The sequence below is a fragment of the Haliotis rubra genome, unplaced genomic scaffold (genome assembly GCF_003918875.1).
Source record: "Haliotis rubra isolate DU_JTF1 unplaced genomic scaffold, ASM391887v1 Scf127, whole genome shotgun sequence".
NCBI lineage: Eukaryota > Metazoa > Mollusca > Gastropoda > Lepetellida > Haliotidae > Haliotis > Haliotis rubra.
In genome coordinates, this window is record NW_025765192.1 from 315,641 (window position 1) to 330,544 (window position 14,904).

Here is a 14,904-nt window from a genome sequence, read left to right on the forward strand (position 1 = left end):
ACTTAAAACAGTTCTGATAATTGAGTTAAGTCGGATCTGGAGCTTTAGGTATCGTACGAAGGATTGCAAGGAGAGTCTGTGACTGGAAATTAATTTCAATTGCTCTGACTCCTTTATTGGTATCATGGGACATTTGGAGCAAAATCCTAGTGCATGCGGAATTTGATTTTAGGTATATCCGCACAATACCTGTGCATATGCTGTTGAAAGCACCTTCATTTTCATCTCAGCTACCCACTATGGAAACAAGTCAAGGATATCTTCTATGGACAATAATGAAATCTCACCACATTCAAAACATTAGATGTCTATAATGGATTGCCTGACCCAGACTACAGTATTTTAAAGGCTGGACATCCAGCCGCATAAGACAACATGCATTCTCTGTAGTTCACAACAAAGTTATGAGACGATGTAATGTTTTACTGTTACCTTCCAGCCATTCATCATTCCTGGATATGCGGGACCGAACTTCGCAGGTAAACACGGAAAACATGGCAAACACGGCCACGGCCACGGCCACGGCTCACATGCAGGATATCCTGCAGGAGCCTACCCCCAGCATGCAGGGTATGCACCTGCTCCGGCAGGATATGCACCCGCACCGGCAGGGTATGCAGTGCCGCCAGCAGGCTATGCGGCACCTCCGGCAGGGTATGCGGCGCCACCTGTAGGATATGCGGCGCCACCTGCAGGGTATGCCCAACCCCCTGGAGGTTACCCCGCGGGAGCTGTACCACCCCCACACGGACCCGTTTACCCTGCAGGACAGTACCCTCCTCAACCAGGCTATGGGCAAGGTAAGATGATCTCCATTGCAAAGACTATTGTTTTCTGTTGCTAATGTTCACTTTAATGGGTAAATTAGATGTTTATTTCTGTATGATATGAATTAGATTTTTAGTTTTAGCAGCTGCATATTCACTGTCATAAGTGCCCTTGGTGGTGAGACAAATGGCCACTAGATAATTTTATTAAAAACTTTGAACAGAAAATTTTATTTGTTGTAAGATAATAAGTAGGGAAAGACTGATAAGTGGAAGTATCATCAGTAGGAATCGTTATTAAAATTATTAATGATTATCAATGTGTAAATTGTGATCGATAATATCGTAAATGAACAATTGTGATGAAATCATTTTAAAATTTACTCTGTACAGCGTTTTGCTGGTATCCAAGCCCTAATATTGAGTGGTATTTAACAGAATTAGTTTAACATGAACAAAACTAAAAGGGTTTTGGCAATTACAGAAGCCTTGCATACTCCTGTGTAATTTCTAATTAAGTGTGAAATATGCAGGAGTAAATACTGTCATGTTGTATTTCAAAGGATGTACATTTATAGAGATTGTAGGGATTGGTCTATGAGTTTGTGAAGGTGCGCAGATTGGAGATTAGTGCTTAATATGGCAAATATCGAAAATTAAATTTGAGTATGTTTTTGAGGACGTGTTAAATCTATGTATTATTTTTGTTTTTGTATTTGTTTCTACAGTTCCTCAAGGGCAGTATCCCCCCGGCCAGTACCCAACAAGTAGGACTCCTACCCATATTTTCTATCAGAATAGGGGACTGGGTGGGCGTGTCCGAGAGACAGATATATATGTATTATATTCAATGCCATGTCAGATTAAAAATACAAGCCTCCTACTCTTCTGTGGCCAGGGCAATGGGGTATCCTAGAGGTTAAAGCGTTCCTTGGTAACACTAAATACCCATGTTTCATTCCTCTTATGTGTACAATGTGTGAAGCCAATTTCTGTTGTCCCTGCACGATATTGTGTGAATGTTGCCAAGAGTTCTGTAAAACCTCATGTTATCAGAGTAATATACAGCAATCAAATTAGACAACCCAATGAAATGGGCATGATCAGCATAAGATTATTTTTTATTACTTGTAGTATACAGGGCTCCAGATAAGGGCCGTATCGGCGTATGTACGGATAAAAAAATTGCATGATACCGTAGGAAATAATTTATAAAACGTAGCAGATACGCACCACGGCAATGGTGTACGGTCTTAGAATCATTTACAGACGTATTTATCTGAAAAGTATTGTTTTATTGTATATTGACCTGTCTACACAAGACTAGCAATGTTGTGGTGCATATATGAAACGAAACACAAGATTACTGATACTCCATTAAATTCCATTCAGTACACTAAATGTAGGTTTAAGGATTTCGAGTACTCCTATATTGAAAAAATCAGTGTACGTACTCCTGGTGTTCAAAAATTATCTGGAGCCCTGAGTATAAATTCTTATAATCAGCACTAATGATAACTGTATCAGCAGCAGCCTTATTGATAAATAAAGATTTGTTGTATTTTTTATCCAGCTGTAGTATCATTAGCTTTTGTTGACAAATCCGATTTTAATTTTCAGATTACCCACCACGCTAAAGACATGAACAGCTGATTCAGAGGAAATATGGGGCATTGGATTGATAATCAACTAACACCGAATTTTGGTGCTTGTGATTGAAAAGGAAGCAGATGCCTGTGTTTGGAAAAAATGGACATTTGAATCAAAAATTTAACAAATTTCTGAATTACGATATTACAGGTGAAAGGTGCCTTATCTGTATGTCCTCTTAAATTACAACAGCAATAAGATTAATGATTAGTTTAGATTAGAAAGTGTACTGTACCATAGTGATGTTTTCTAATCATAGGGTAGTGTTTTAATGGTCAAGTTTACAATATCCAATGGAACCTTGATAATTTGGACAGAATTTTTCATGAAGTTTCATACACACAAGTGAGACTTACGAATCTAAGAGATCCTTATAATTGAGGTTCCAGGTTAGAAAAGCAGTTCCTGTTTTTCAGCAGTTCTATCATTCCTTTACCATTATCCTTTACTGTTATGAATTATTATGATCTATTCACATTTAATTTCCTTCTCTCTCTCTCCCTCCCCTAGAATCATTATGATCTATTCACATTTAATTTCCTTCTCTCCCCCCTCCCCCCGAATTATTATGATCTATTCACATTTAATTTCCTTCCCCCTCCCCCCAAAATACATTTTATGCATGTAGTTTCCATTTACTGGATAGTGAAGATTTCTTATAGCATTGGGTCCATGTTGACAAAGAATACCTCCCACTAACTGAAGTATGTACTTCATGGAAAGTATTTCCTGCAAATAGTGCAATGGTATTTTAGCCTGCTGACCTCATGGACTGGTTTCCGTTTTATGGAAATTTCAGTACAATGTACCTAGATACAGGTGAAGAAATATGAAAGTGGCTTAGGTAATGTAAAGTTTAAGACCTTTTTTCTTTAAATAGCTTGCACTGAAACTGAACAGAAGGCTTTTTTCATGTAAACACAATGAATTCCATTTCTAGCAAGATTTTGTAATACTTATTTGAGAAATCAGAAATAAATCTGGCCTAGTGATTAATAACATCTTTCTGAAGTTTTTGTTCTCATGGGAAACATTTGATGTCTTGTTGATTACATTTCGACATTTTATTCTTGTTAATGTTAAAAATATGTTCCTTATCATTGTCTTATATTCTTGTTGATTCCATCTGTCTTTCAAATCGTTGGTAACATATTCATTATACATAATTCCCACCATTGTAAAACATACATTTGATAAGTTCAGCAGTTTTTGTCTCAGGATACTTGCAGGAATAGAATTCCAAAACTTTATGGTGTAACTGAATTTTATTACCTTTAAGGTCATTTATGACCCTTATTCCTACGTCGCTTTACCTCTATTCAATAACCTGTAATTGTTGAACATATATGTAACTTAATTAAAATGATTTTAGCCAAATATTTAAATATAATTCATACAGTACCAAGTATGTTAACCAAAGTTTCCTAACAATTAGTTCCTTTATCTTAGAAGAAGTACATACATATAGATTAGATAGGTAACTATCTTACTTATAACTTACTTGTATCGGTTTGTTTAGCCAGGACCCTATTTACACAATCATAGAGGAAGTGCTAGTTATATTTTGAATTTCTGCAGATTTATTTTAATGTTCATTCTCATTGTCGTAAGCTTTTCAGCAGAAAATTCTTGCAAGATTTTTTGAAAATTCATACTGTTAGAGAATTGTTGATGTATTTTTCATATTCAATACTGCCTGTGCACAAATCATTGCTGTTGATGATTTATCTTTCTGTGAAAACCTATGAATAGTATGAATAAACTTATATTCACCCTGATTTAAATGTTTTAGTTGTTCTTTTCAGTTTGATGTAATATTGATAACAACTGACACAACTATAGAGTAAATAACATTATCGGTGCTTTTTGTACTGGTAATATATTGAATTACAATTGATGATTTATTTAATGTTCGTAATTACAGGCTAATAGTTTAAAAATTGTTACGAGTCATTTCTACTGTGATTTTAGGAAACAGTTGATTCTGATTGGTCAGTCAGAGGTATTAAATCACAGTAATCACCTTTGACATCCCAGTTTAAGCTGTGTAGTTATAGAGGCAGTGGGGTAGCCTAGTGGTTACAGCGTCCAGCTTCGTCACACTGAAGACCCAGGTTCGATTCCCACATGGGAACATTGTGTGAAGACCGTTTCTGGTTTCCCCAGCCATGAATATTGCTAAAAGCGACGTAAAACCATTCTCACTCACTATATACAACGTATTACAGATTTGTTCTTCTTTCTCAGTCAGTTTTGATTTATTAAAATGATATGTATAATTGTTGGTTTCAAAAGAAGAGTTTCTCCAATATTCATTGTATATGTTCAATATATTTATAACAGAACATAACAGAATTTGTCTAATTTTCAAGTTTTGTTTAAATACGTAAACCAACTTGCTTAACAGCTGTCACCTTATATGTGTGGCACAACTTGCAATTATTTGTTCACGCTCACCTGGTCATGGTAATATGGTTTACTTTCACCAAAAGGTTTCAAATCATACAGCAATTAAACTGTATATTCCCTCATGTCAATATCCTCTTTCATTCATTAGTCATCAACATGTAATGACCACATTAGAATACTGAGTAATGATTTCACTGTTATAACCTGGTTACTTGATTTTCATTGCTGCACAGGGACTGGGAAAAGGTAAGCGATGTTTTCACTGTTTTGTGTCAGGTGTTTTCCTTGTACTGAACATGAGCAGTTAACACCCCTACTTGTGCTTTGCATGTTGTCCTTATCACAGCCTACTTCAGTTATTCCCCTTTGTGTTGCCAGGATAGAATAGGTCTCCATTGACCCAGGGTTTATTCAAAGTGATGAGGGCTGGGTGGTTACAAGGTGTGTGTTTGCTGTTGTTCACCAACAGTGTGGCAGAGGCCCAGATAAGCTGCATATCCGGGTAAAATATGCATAGAAAATTTCCAGTTACGCATTGAAATATAATTGTTGCATACCAATTATGCATAGAAAATGTTAGATACGCAAAAAGTTTAAAACAAATGCGTGCAGAATATTTTTATAAAAATAGCTTGCATTATGAAAAAGACATCGATTGATATCAAGTTGTACTGTTAGTATAGGACCAGTGTTCTACTGTCAGTATAGGATGAGTGATTTTTTATGAAATCATTTCCATTTATATTTAAGTTGGTTTTGATTAGGTATGACATAAGGCAGAACATACCTGCTTAGTAAACTTACTCAATGACATAATACTTAGGGGAGTAAAATGACTGAAATACGCACATATTTGAAAGCAGTGGGTAACCGAAAATGAAATACCCACTCAACATTCATAATACCCACTCCAAAAAAATAAAGTGGGTATAGTACCCACATGAGCTAAATCTTATCTGGAGCTCTGGTGTGGATCAGTGCTCATGCTGTCAACCACTGGGTGGCCAAACTAGAAGCCAGTTCAATATGATGGCAATCTTGCTGACTGTGGTGTAAACTGGCTCTGTTGCTCAGTGCTTCAGACAGATATGTTACACTGCGTACTATGGTTCTAATGTCCCAAACCTCCATCTGCGATCACACTACCTGCAAAACTGTGGTATCAGATTTGTGGGTGGGTGTAGGTAAAGTGACCCTCTTTGTCTTGGTGGGAAATCCATTTAGTTTCTATATTTATGAAACAGACTCACAGATTTCACTATTCTCATAGGAGACACGTTTATTTTTCCATAGGAGACACGTTTATTTTTCCACTTTATAGGAAACCCATTTTATTTTACTTTTATATTTGAGACACATACAGTCTCATTATTTCTAAGTAGAACTGTTTTACTTCCCTTGTTATGGGAGACCCATTTATTTTCACTATGCTAATACGAATGCCTCTAATGTCCATCAGAGTACCACTGATAGAACTCTTTTCACTGCTTTCACAGCTTTGTGAATGTGGAAACCATGATATACTGAGAGAAACAAATAAAGGATCACAGGAAAATTCAAGCGTTCCTTTATTATTTTCCAGTTTTCATCTACACAGTGCTATTCAAAACTGGTTATGAAAACTGGGAATTGATAAAGGAACGCTTGAATTTTCCTGTGATGCTTTATTTGTTTCTCTCAGTATATGTAAACATCTTGATAATCCTAGGTGTTCTTAGCACCGGTCAAGAGCCTTGCTTTTGGACTTCACTGTGTTTGCATCAACACCAACCCTCTTCCTTCACCAATATATAGCTTGTTTTTATATTGTATTGTCCTCTATAGTTGAAGTATTTTAGTGGTAATTACTAGCTAGTTTTCTATTGAAATCTGTGATATACTAGTTGTTGTATTGTCCTTTGATGACAGTTTTTTATAATTTAACTTTATTTATTGTAAAATTATAACTTGTTTGTAGTCACGATATGGCTGAAATATTGCTGATGTGACTTAAACTCTTAACTCACTCACTCACTCTTCCTTCACCAAGCTGACATGCTGTGACTGAACTAAAATACTGCTCCAATTGACAACAACAAACAACTCGCTCTGTTAGTCTGTATTACTCTGCACTCACGGAGAGGTGGAAAATTATTCTAATGGTTAAAGTCTTATCTTGTCATGATAGCAAATTGTGAAATCCATTCTTTGATGGTACCGGCATGGCTATCACATTGACCTGGGTTTGATTCCCCACATGCGTACAATGCATGAAGCCCATTTCTGGTTCCCCGTCGTGATATCGCTGGAATATTGCTAAAAGTGGCGTAAAACTGAACTCACTCACTCACTCATTTTGATTGAAGGTTATATGTCAGTCACTGGAATTTAGATTTAGCGAAACTGAACTGATTTCATGGGTACAATGTGTGAAGCCCATTTCTGGTGTCCCAGCTGTGATATTGCTGGAATATTGCTAATAAAACCAAACTCAACTCACATTTGAAACAACTGATTCTGGGTGTCAGTCAGTGGTATTTAATCACAGTAATCACATTTGACATCCCAGTTTAAGCTGTATAATTATAGAGGCAGTGGGGCAGCCTATTGGTTACAGCGTCTCCCATCGTGATATTGCTGGAATATTGCTAAAAGTAGCGTATAACTTCACTCACTCACTTTGATTAAAGGTTATATGTCAGTCACTAGATTGTCTAGTCCAGGGGGCGGTGGGGTAGCCTAGTGGTTAAAGCGTTGGCTCGTCACGCCGAAAGACCCGGGTTCGAATCCCCACATTGGTACAATGTGTGAAGCCCATTTCTGGTGTCCCCCGGTGATGTTGCTGGAATATTGCTAAAAGCGGCGTAAAACCAAACTCAGTCAGTCAGTCAGTCAGTCAGTCTAGTCCAGGGTTGATTATTCACAGACTGCTGTCATATAGCTGAAATATTTGCATACAGCATTCAACAACAAATATACCTTGTGTATTCATCAAGTAACACTAGAAGGGGACGTGTAGAAGTAGTCCTCATCAGTCAGCACTTCAGAACAACCAACCAATATGAAGCAGGTCAAATAATTAAAGCAGTTCGTTATTGCCTAGTCTTTATTACTTGAAATATGCCAGCTTATACAAAATATAGTATCCAATAGGGTATTGAAGACAGTGGACACTGCTGCGCTATGTTGAAGTAAATATTGTTTGTTGAGTCAGTTTGCTGTGTAGTATTGTATTAAGTTGCTTGTGCCACTGCGTTCTGCTTCAGTACTGCTGCCGTTTGTTTTCTGCCATGTAACTATTTTTCTTTATTCTGGGAAAAGAAATATTTATTATCTGTTCAGTTTGTTCCAGTTCTTTGTAAATTTCACATTGACCTCTAAGCTATGTTATATTGGTTATTGATATTGATGCAGTAATGTCAACAAAGTCAAATTTGGCACAGTCACATGAAATCAACAGACCAACTCTGATGATTTGTCTCATAATTTTGGAAATCCGAATAAAAAAGTTGTTTAACAAACGATCTTTACTTTGTTGTCACTTTTCGCTATTTTTTACACGGTGGGACCGCTTGCTGGTAGAAAAGCCAGGTGTGTGAGTTGCATATGTGAAATTGAAATTTCACTACACCTACTTGTTGATTACCTGGCTGTGTTACTAACAAGTAGTCCCCCTCATTAAAAATAGCGAAAAGAGACAACAAAATAATGATCATTTGTTAAACAACTTTTTATTTGTGTGTCCAAATTTAAATGAGATCAAACGGACTGGAGGTTTCACCCAAAGTGGTCAATGTACGTGCCCTGCATCTCATCAGGTTTCTTCTCATATTAAGCTAACATGCCACGATATAACTGCAATACAATCTGAAACAGTTTAAACTCTCTCCATTATCCACCGTATTCTAAACTACTCAAAACAACTTAAGGATCACCCAGTTCTTCCATATTACCATAGTAGTGAAAAACTGTAATCCCTAATGTAGCAGAGAATACCATAGTTGATTTGTCATGTAATGCCAGTGTTTTTAGCTGTTGGCTTTATGTTGCCAGGAAACTCGCCCATTGTGTGATAAACATTTATATACATAAGTGGAAGTAGCCAGTCGTATGGCCTTATGTTACATGATTTAACAACTATGTATGTCTTTGAGACTTTCTCAGGGGCGGTGGGGTAGCCTAATGGTTAAAGCATATGGTCATCACACTGAAGAACCAGGTTCGATTCCCCAAATGGGTGCAATGTGTGAAGCCCATTTCTGGTGTCCCCTGCTGTGATGTTGCGGAATATTGCTAAAAGTGGCGTAAAACCCAACTCACTCACTGTATGTCTATAATACTTAATTACCTAATCAGTGCTTTCCTGTGTAGGTACGGGGCGGTGGGGTAGCCTAGTGGTTAAAGCGTTGGATCGTCACGCCGAAGACCCGGGTTCGATTCCCCACATGGGCACAATGTGTTAAGCCCATTTCTGGTGTCCCCCGCCGTGATATTGCTAGAATATTGCTAAAAGCGGCGTAAAACTAAACTCAGTCAGTCAGTCAGTCAGTCCTGTGTAGGTACATCAGAACATTGATGTATATCAGTGACTAAAACAAGCTACTCTCATATAATCTTGTCATTTGTTGAATTGAGCTGTAGTGGATTTTCTGTGGAATAATACCTCTGTCCCTTTGCTTGCTGAACCTTTTTATACAAAGACACATTTCTATGAATGTCAGATTAACCTGACCTTGCTATGAGCATGATAGTGATTGTAATCTACATGTTTAACAGTCAGACACATAACAGTCTCAGCTCATAGACCTAGTCACTGTGTATCTTACACTCATGTGTCAGATGTGATCTTTCTGTGCTCGCAAGTGAATAATTGTACGCTCGCGTAACCTTGATTCGTGGATATAAGGGAAATGCTTTTGCTTGCAAAATTCATATTTTCCTTCCACAAGCGCTGAACGAGCAGACACCTCTACCCATGTGCCTCACTCTCTCCTTCTTCAGTGAGCTGGGCGAGAAGGCCCTGTGTCTCCGACACTATATCCTTTGATTATATTTAGTTAGTTACCTCGTATAGACATCTATAGAGGTTTAGCTAGTATCCTTCAACAATTATATATTGATATTTAGTAGCGTGTTTCTACTGTTTATTCACGGGGCCGTGTTGTTTCAGTGGATTACGTTGATAAAAATTCTGTACTGTTGCACATTACGCTTTTTATTCTGCTGCTGATCCGCATTTAATATGCCCTAGCTGTACTAAGGCGCCATGTTTCATGTTATTCACGTTGCAGTTGCGGTACTAATTTATCCAATTCTGCCTTTAATAAATAATTGCTTTGCGCTTTGAGAGGCTGCAGCAGATATGGAGTCGCGTGATGCAGAGTCTAGCCATGACTGATACACCTGAACCCTCGCCAGTCTACTGCTGTTGGTCGACCCCCCTCCGTCTGGTGTTCCGCTAGAGTGGTGGAGAGGTGGGACATAGTCCGCCACCTCCAAGAAGCGTCCTGCTTCCCCAGACATCCCATCGCCGCAGAGTCGAAGACTAGAGGGTTTCTACTGCATCTCAACGTTGACATCTGAGGGAAATCAACGAAGTCTACTTGAACTTTTCTCAGCCGAGATTGTTCCGTCGCCGAGATTTGGGCCTGTATGATGATCAGCCGATCATCATACCTGATATGTATCAAAGAATGACCGATGTCGGCAACAGTGATGTCAAAGCGCGATCAACATGCAGCCTGATGTACCAACGCTGATTATTCTATGATCTTCCTGAGGGTCCCGTCGCTACCAACACTCATGTAATCGACAGACCTCGTGACCCCAGGGCAGCGTCGACCTCTGAGGGGAAATCAACAAAAGTCTACTGGGACTTTCTCAACCGAGATTGTTCCAGCCGCTGAACTGGCAGCCTCTACGATGATCAGCCGCGATCATCATCCCCACTCGCATCGCCAAGAAGCGGCCGCACCGGAGACAGCTACAGTGACATCAGCAGAGATCGCCATGCAGCCTGAGGTTCTACACTGGCGCCAGACGACTTCCCTGAGGGCCCGCCGCTAACATCGCAGAGAGGGCACCGACTAATTAAAGTCGCAGACCATCCCAGATGAACTGTTGCGGCAAATCATGATCATGATGGAGGGCCACTACAGACTGGAGAAGCAGCCAGCCCAAGGCCTGAGCCTTCGATGCGAAGGTTCCAACGCAGACGACACCCCCAGAGGCACCCCCATCAGCGTAGCAGCCACGACGAGCCACCTTCGGCGAAGGAAGTCGCAGACCACCTCGACGAAGGACCCAGATGTACAGCCTTCGCGAAGGCCTTCGGCAAGGGGATAGATCATCACCTTCCTCGGCTTCATCCTTAGATGCGGACTCAGACCATCAGACCTCACGGAAGCCTTCGTGAAGGTCAAATCGCCGCTCCCCAGGACCGACGCAGAGGAAGGAAGCCGAAGGCCTTCGGCGAAGGACACCTGACTACACAAGAGCTTCGCTGGCTATCAACATTCTCCTCACAGGTCTCCAGAAGGTCAACCCATAGACGCCAGATCACCAACACGATCTCAGCGCCGCTCACCGCGACGATCTCCTCGTGACATCACCACGCCGATCGTCTCACAGGTCACCACACAAGTCTGCACACAAGTCTACAGTCAGGTCTCCAAGCGCCACCCGACATAGAGATAGAAATACACAGTCCACCATCAGAAGAGCATCAACCTCTCATCAGCGATGCTGGCATAGAAAATGATGGAGGCATCATTTTCTCAGACGCTGAGATAACGATATTGGATGGTAAACAACCTAGATCTCTCTTCACCTTCCAAGAGTGGCAACTCGGCAGACATACCTGATAAAGGAAGAGGAGGCAGACGCCATCACCTTACCTCCGATCGACTCGATTGCCGCGGTGCCACAGTATGTGGACACAGCCTACCATAAAGCCATAACAGTTCAAACGCCAGAGGCGTTTATGTTCTTGGCCTTTATAGATCTAGAAACGATCAATGAGATTCTTATCACCAGATTTCGTGGACACGACTTCTGAAGATGATGGATGATCTACTCGGCTCTACTTATGCAGAACCAGCAAGAACCACACCCTGTATGAAGCTAACGCTCATATATTGATCGGACTCTAGACACTTCGCTAAGGAAGTCCCAGGCCACCTCAGCGAAGGAGCTAGAGCCTCACCAGTTACAAGGGCGATCCACGGAGGAGTAGCGGCTTCACCCGACCCCCACATATTGCTGAGTCGGCGTAAAACAAAACACTCACTCACTCACTCCTGTTGAACACAGAGGTCGCTTAAGTGAAGCAAGCGCCATATATTATATATATACTGATCGGGCTCTGACTCGATACCTTCGCGAAGGTCGCGAAGGCTAAGTGGCTCCAAGTCTCTCTCACACAGAAAATCTAGAATGGATACTTCGAGCTTGGCGAAGTCTCCGGCGTCCACCGAGGAAATCTCCTCAAGGTCTCCATATATTAGCCACTCGCCATATATAGCTACTCCGTCAGTCCGTTTCAAGACATCGCATAAGTTGTCTATCAACTGTATGCCATATGCCGCCTATAAGCCTACACGCTAAGACAATTGCACAGGCTATTTACAACACAGAACGCCGCTGTATTAATTAATCAACGACGCTTCATAGATCTTCACAGGAATCAACCTTTCCAGATAGATTGCTAGAATATGCAATCCCGACTACTGATCGATTATCTACATGTGACCATTACGCAGATCTGCAAACAATTCAATATCGAAATTGAACAGCAGCCTTGTTACAGCGAGTATAAACTCATAATCGCCAAAGTTTCTGAGAAGAAATATGTACAACAAGTTCAGCCTTAATTCTACAATTATGACGATACATTCATGTATACAGTCTATAAGCTGACAACTTGCAAGTTTATTGTACCTTTATATAAGGAAGTCGAATTATATTCAAAACTGAACTTACTTTCACGACAGCCAGGAAAATAACCTACCCAGCATTAATATTACAGAGCGAGGTATTTCGCGGAGGTTTTCGTTTACCTTTAACCCTCGAAACACGTGGTCACTCGGGTAACTTTGGGAAGCTACGGTGAAGACCGACAATTATGCTAATATCAACGACGGCAAGATTTTATACAAGGTTTTTCCTGCTACACCGGTGACATCACAGCTGGTATTCTACAGAATCAAAATGCCTTGTTCTGATTGGACCGGCGTTGGACAAATCGACCTCACGCGAGAGGTCGATCTTAGTTCACAGTTCAAGACTTACGTTACAAGTGACAACTATATATCAGTGAGCGAGCAATCCCTCCTTACAGTCCAGTTAATCTGAACCTTCATGATTGGGCTGCTTTCTTCAGGTTAGAGACCTCCCCTGTCAAGTTAGGGACGAGGCACGGCAGTCAGGCAATTTTACATAAAGTTCAACGAGGACAGACACACCTGGTTGTGCACCTACATCGTCCAAGGACTTCAGCAGCTTAATAACCTAGACGACGGGATACAAGTGGATCTAAATCCACATCGTCTCAGACTACAGCTGAATTTCATAATCAAGCTACTAACACAACTAGATGGTTAGTAAACCTACTTAAACTTTCTGATTGGAGAATTAAAACGGAAGTTTCACCCTCCAACTTGGGATCTGAATATAGTGCTCCAACACCTCACAAGTGAGGTTTATGAACACGCCTGGATGACATACTTGGACTCCATGATAATGATGATACTATCACGATGGCCAGCAAGAGCACTGTAAATTTATCTCCAATCAACCAAAACAGAAGGGAAAAATGCAACAGATTATTTCCTCTATCATCAACTTTACGCAGAATGAAATCTCACGCATTACTATATCTCCATTTGGATCAGAACTGTCATACTACGTGCATACAAGACGGATGGACCCAATCCGACCCTCCATGAGCTTTAATACTCTTGATATTAGAGCTAACTTCTACAATTGATCTACACAAATGTTATTTGAAATAATGGAGGGTTTATTTTCTGGAGATCCCGATATGGTGGTTGCCAACCATTATCTGAGAGATATCATCACCGAGGACGCCTCAGGTATCCACCAATTGATCCCATGGTCCTCGCACAACAGTTGACAGTTCTCGGAGAAGATAAGTCAATCTTACAGATTTCTACTTATCTTATAACAGTACTAAATAGCTACATGCTATATATAATTTGCTTAAGTTCTTTTTATCATCACAGTACTATGATTATTACATCATACAATATATAAGTTAACAACTCTACAGAGTTGGTTATTATATATTTACCTTAAGTTAATTATATCTTAAGCATAGTACTATACTCATATTGTAAAAATATATAAGCTAACAAACTCTACAGAGTTTGGGCTATTATATAGGTAGCTTAAGCTTATTCATATCTTAAGCTCAGTACTATGTTTATATCATATAAGTATATTAGCTAACAAACTCTACGGAGTTTTTGCTATTATATATGTAGCTTAAGGTTTCCTTCAAATCTTAAGCTCAATACTATGTTTATATCATATAAGTATATTAGCTAACAAACTCTACGGAGTTTTTGCTATTATATATGTAGCTTAAGGTTTCCTTCAAATCTTAAGCTCAATACTATGTTTATATCATATAAGTATATTAGCTAACAAACTCTACGGAGTTTTTGCTCTTATATATGTAGCTTAAGGTTTCCTTCATAAGCTCAATACTAGGTTTATATCATATAAGTATTTTTAGCTAACAAACTCTAAAGGGTTTTTGCTATTATACAATTAGCTTAAGTTTCATCATATCTTAAGCAGTATGGTTACATTATAAAATGTATTAGCTAACAAAACTCTGAGGAGTTTTGCTATATTATATATATATATAGCTTAAGTTTAAATTATATCTTAAGCTCAGTACTATGGTTATAACATAAAAGTATATTAGTTAATAAACTCTAAGGAGTTTTTTTGCTATATACATTTAGCTTAAGTCTAATCTTATCTTAAGCTTGGGTACTATGGTTACATTATAAATCTATAAGCTAATAAACTCTACAGAGTTTTGGCTATTGTATATGCAGCTTAAGTTAAT

At 39.3% G+C, this 14,904-nt stretch overlaps 1 protein-coding gene across 4 annotated transcripts in view; it reads left to right on the top strand.

The window, feature by feature from the left end:
- Positions 1–14,904, top strand: part of LOC124266619 (annexin A7-like) — a 41,991-nt gene that overhangs the window by 13,645 nt on the left and 13,442 nt on the right. For 3 of the 4 annotated variants that reach the window (XM_046701416.1, XM_046701414.1, XM_046701415.1), the window contains exon 4: positions 440–479. In XM_046701416.1, the coding sequence (XP_046557372.1) occupies positions 440–479 (40 nt within the window). Of the gene's footprint in view, positions 1–439; positions 480–5,059; positions 5,073–14,904 lie in introns of all 4 variants that reach the window. The other variant, XM_046701417.1, reaches the window with a different exon arrangement.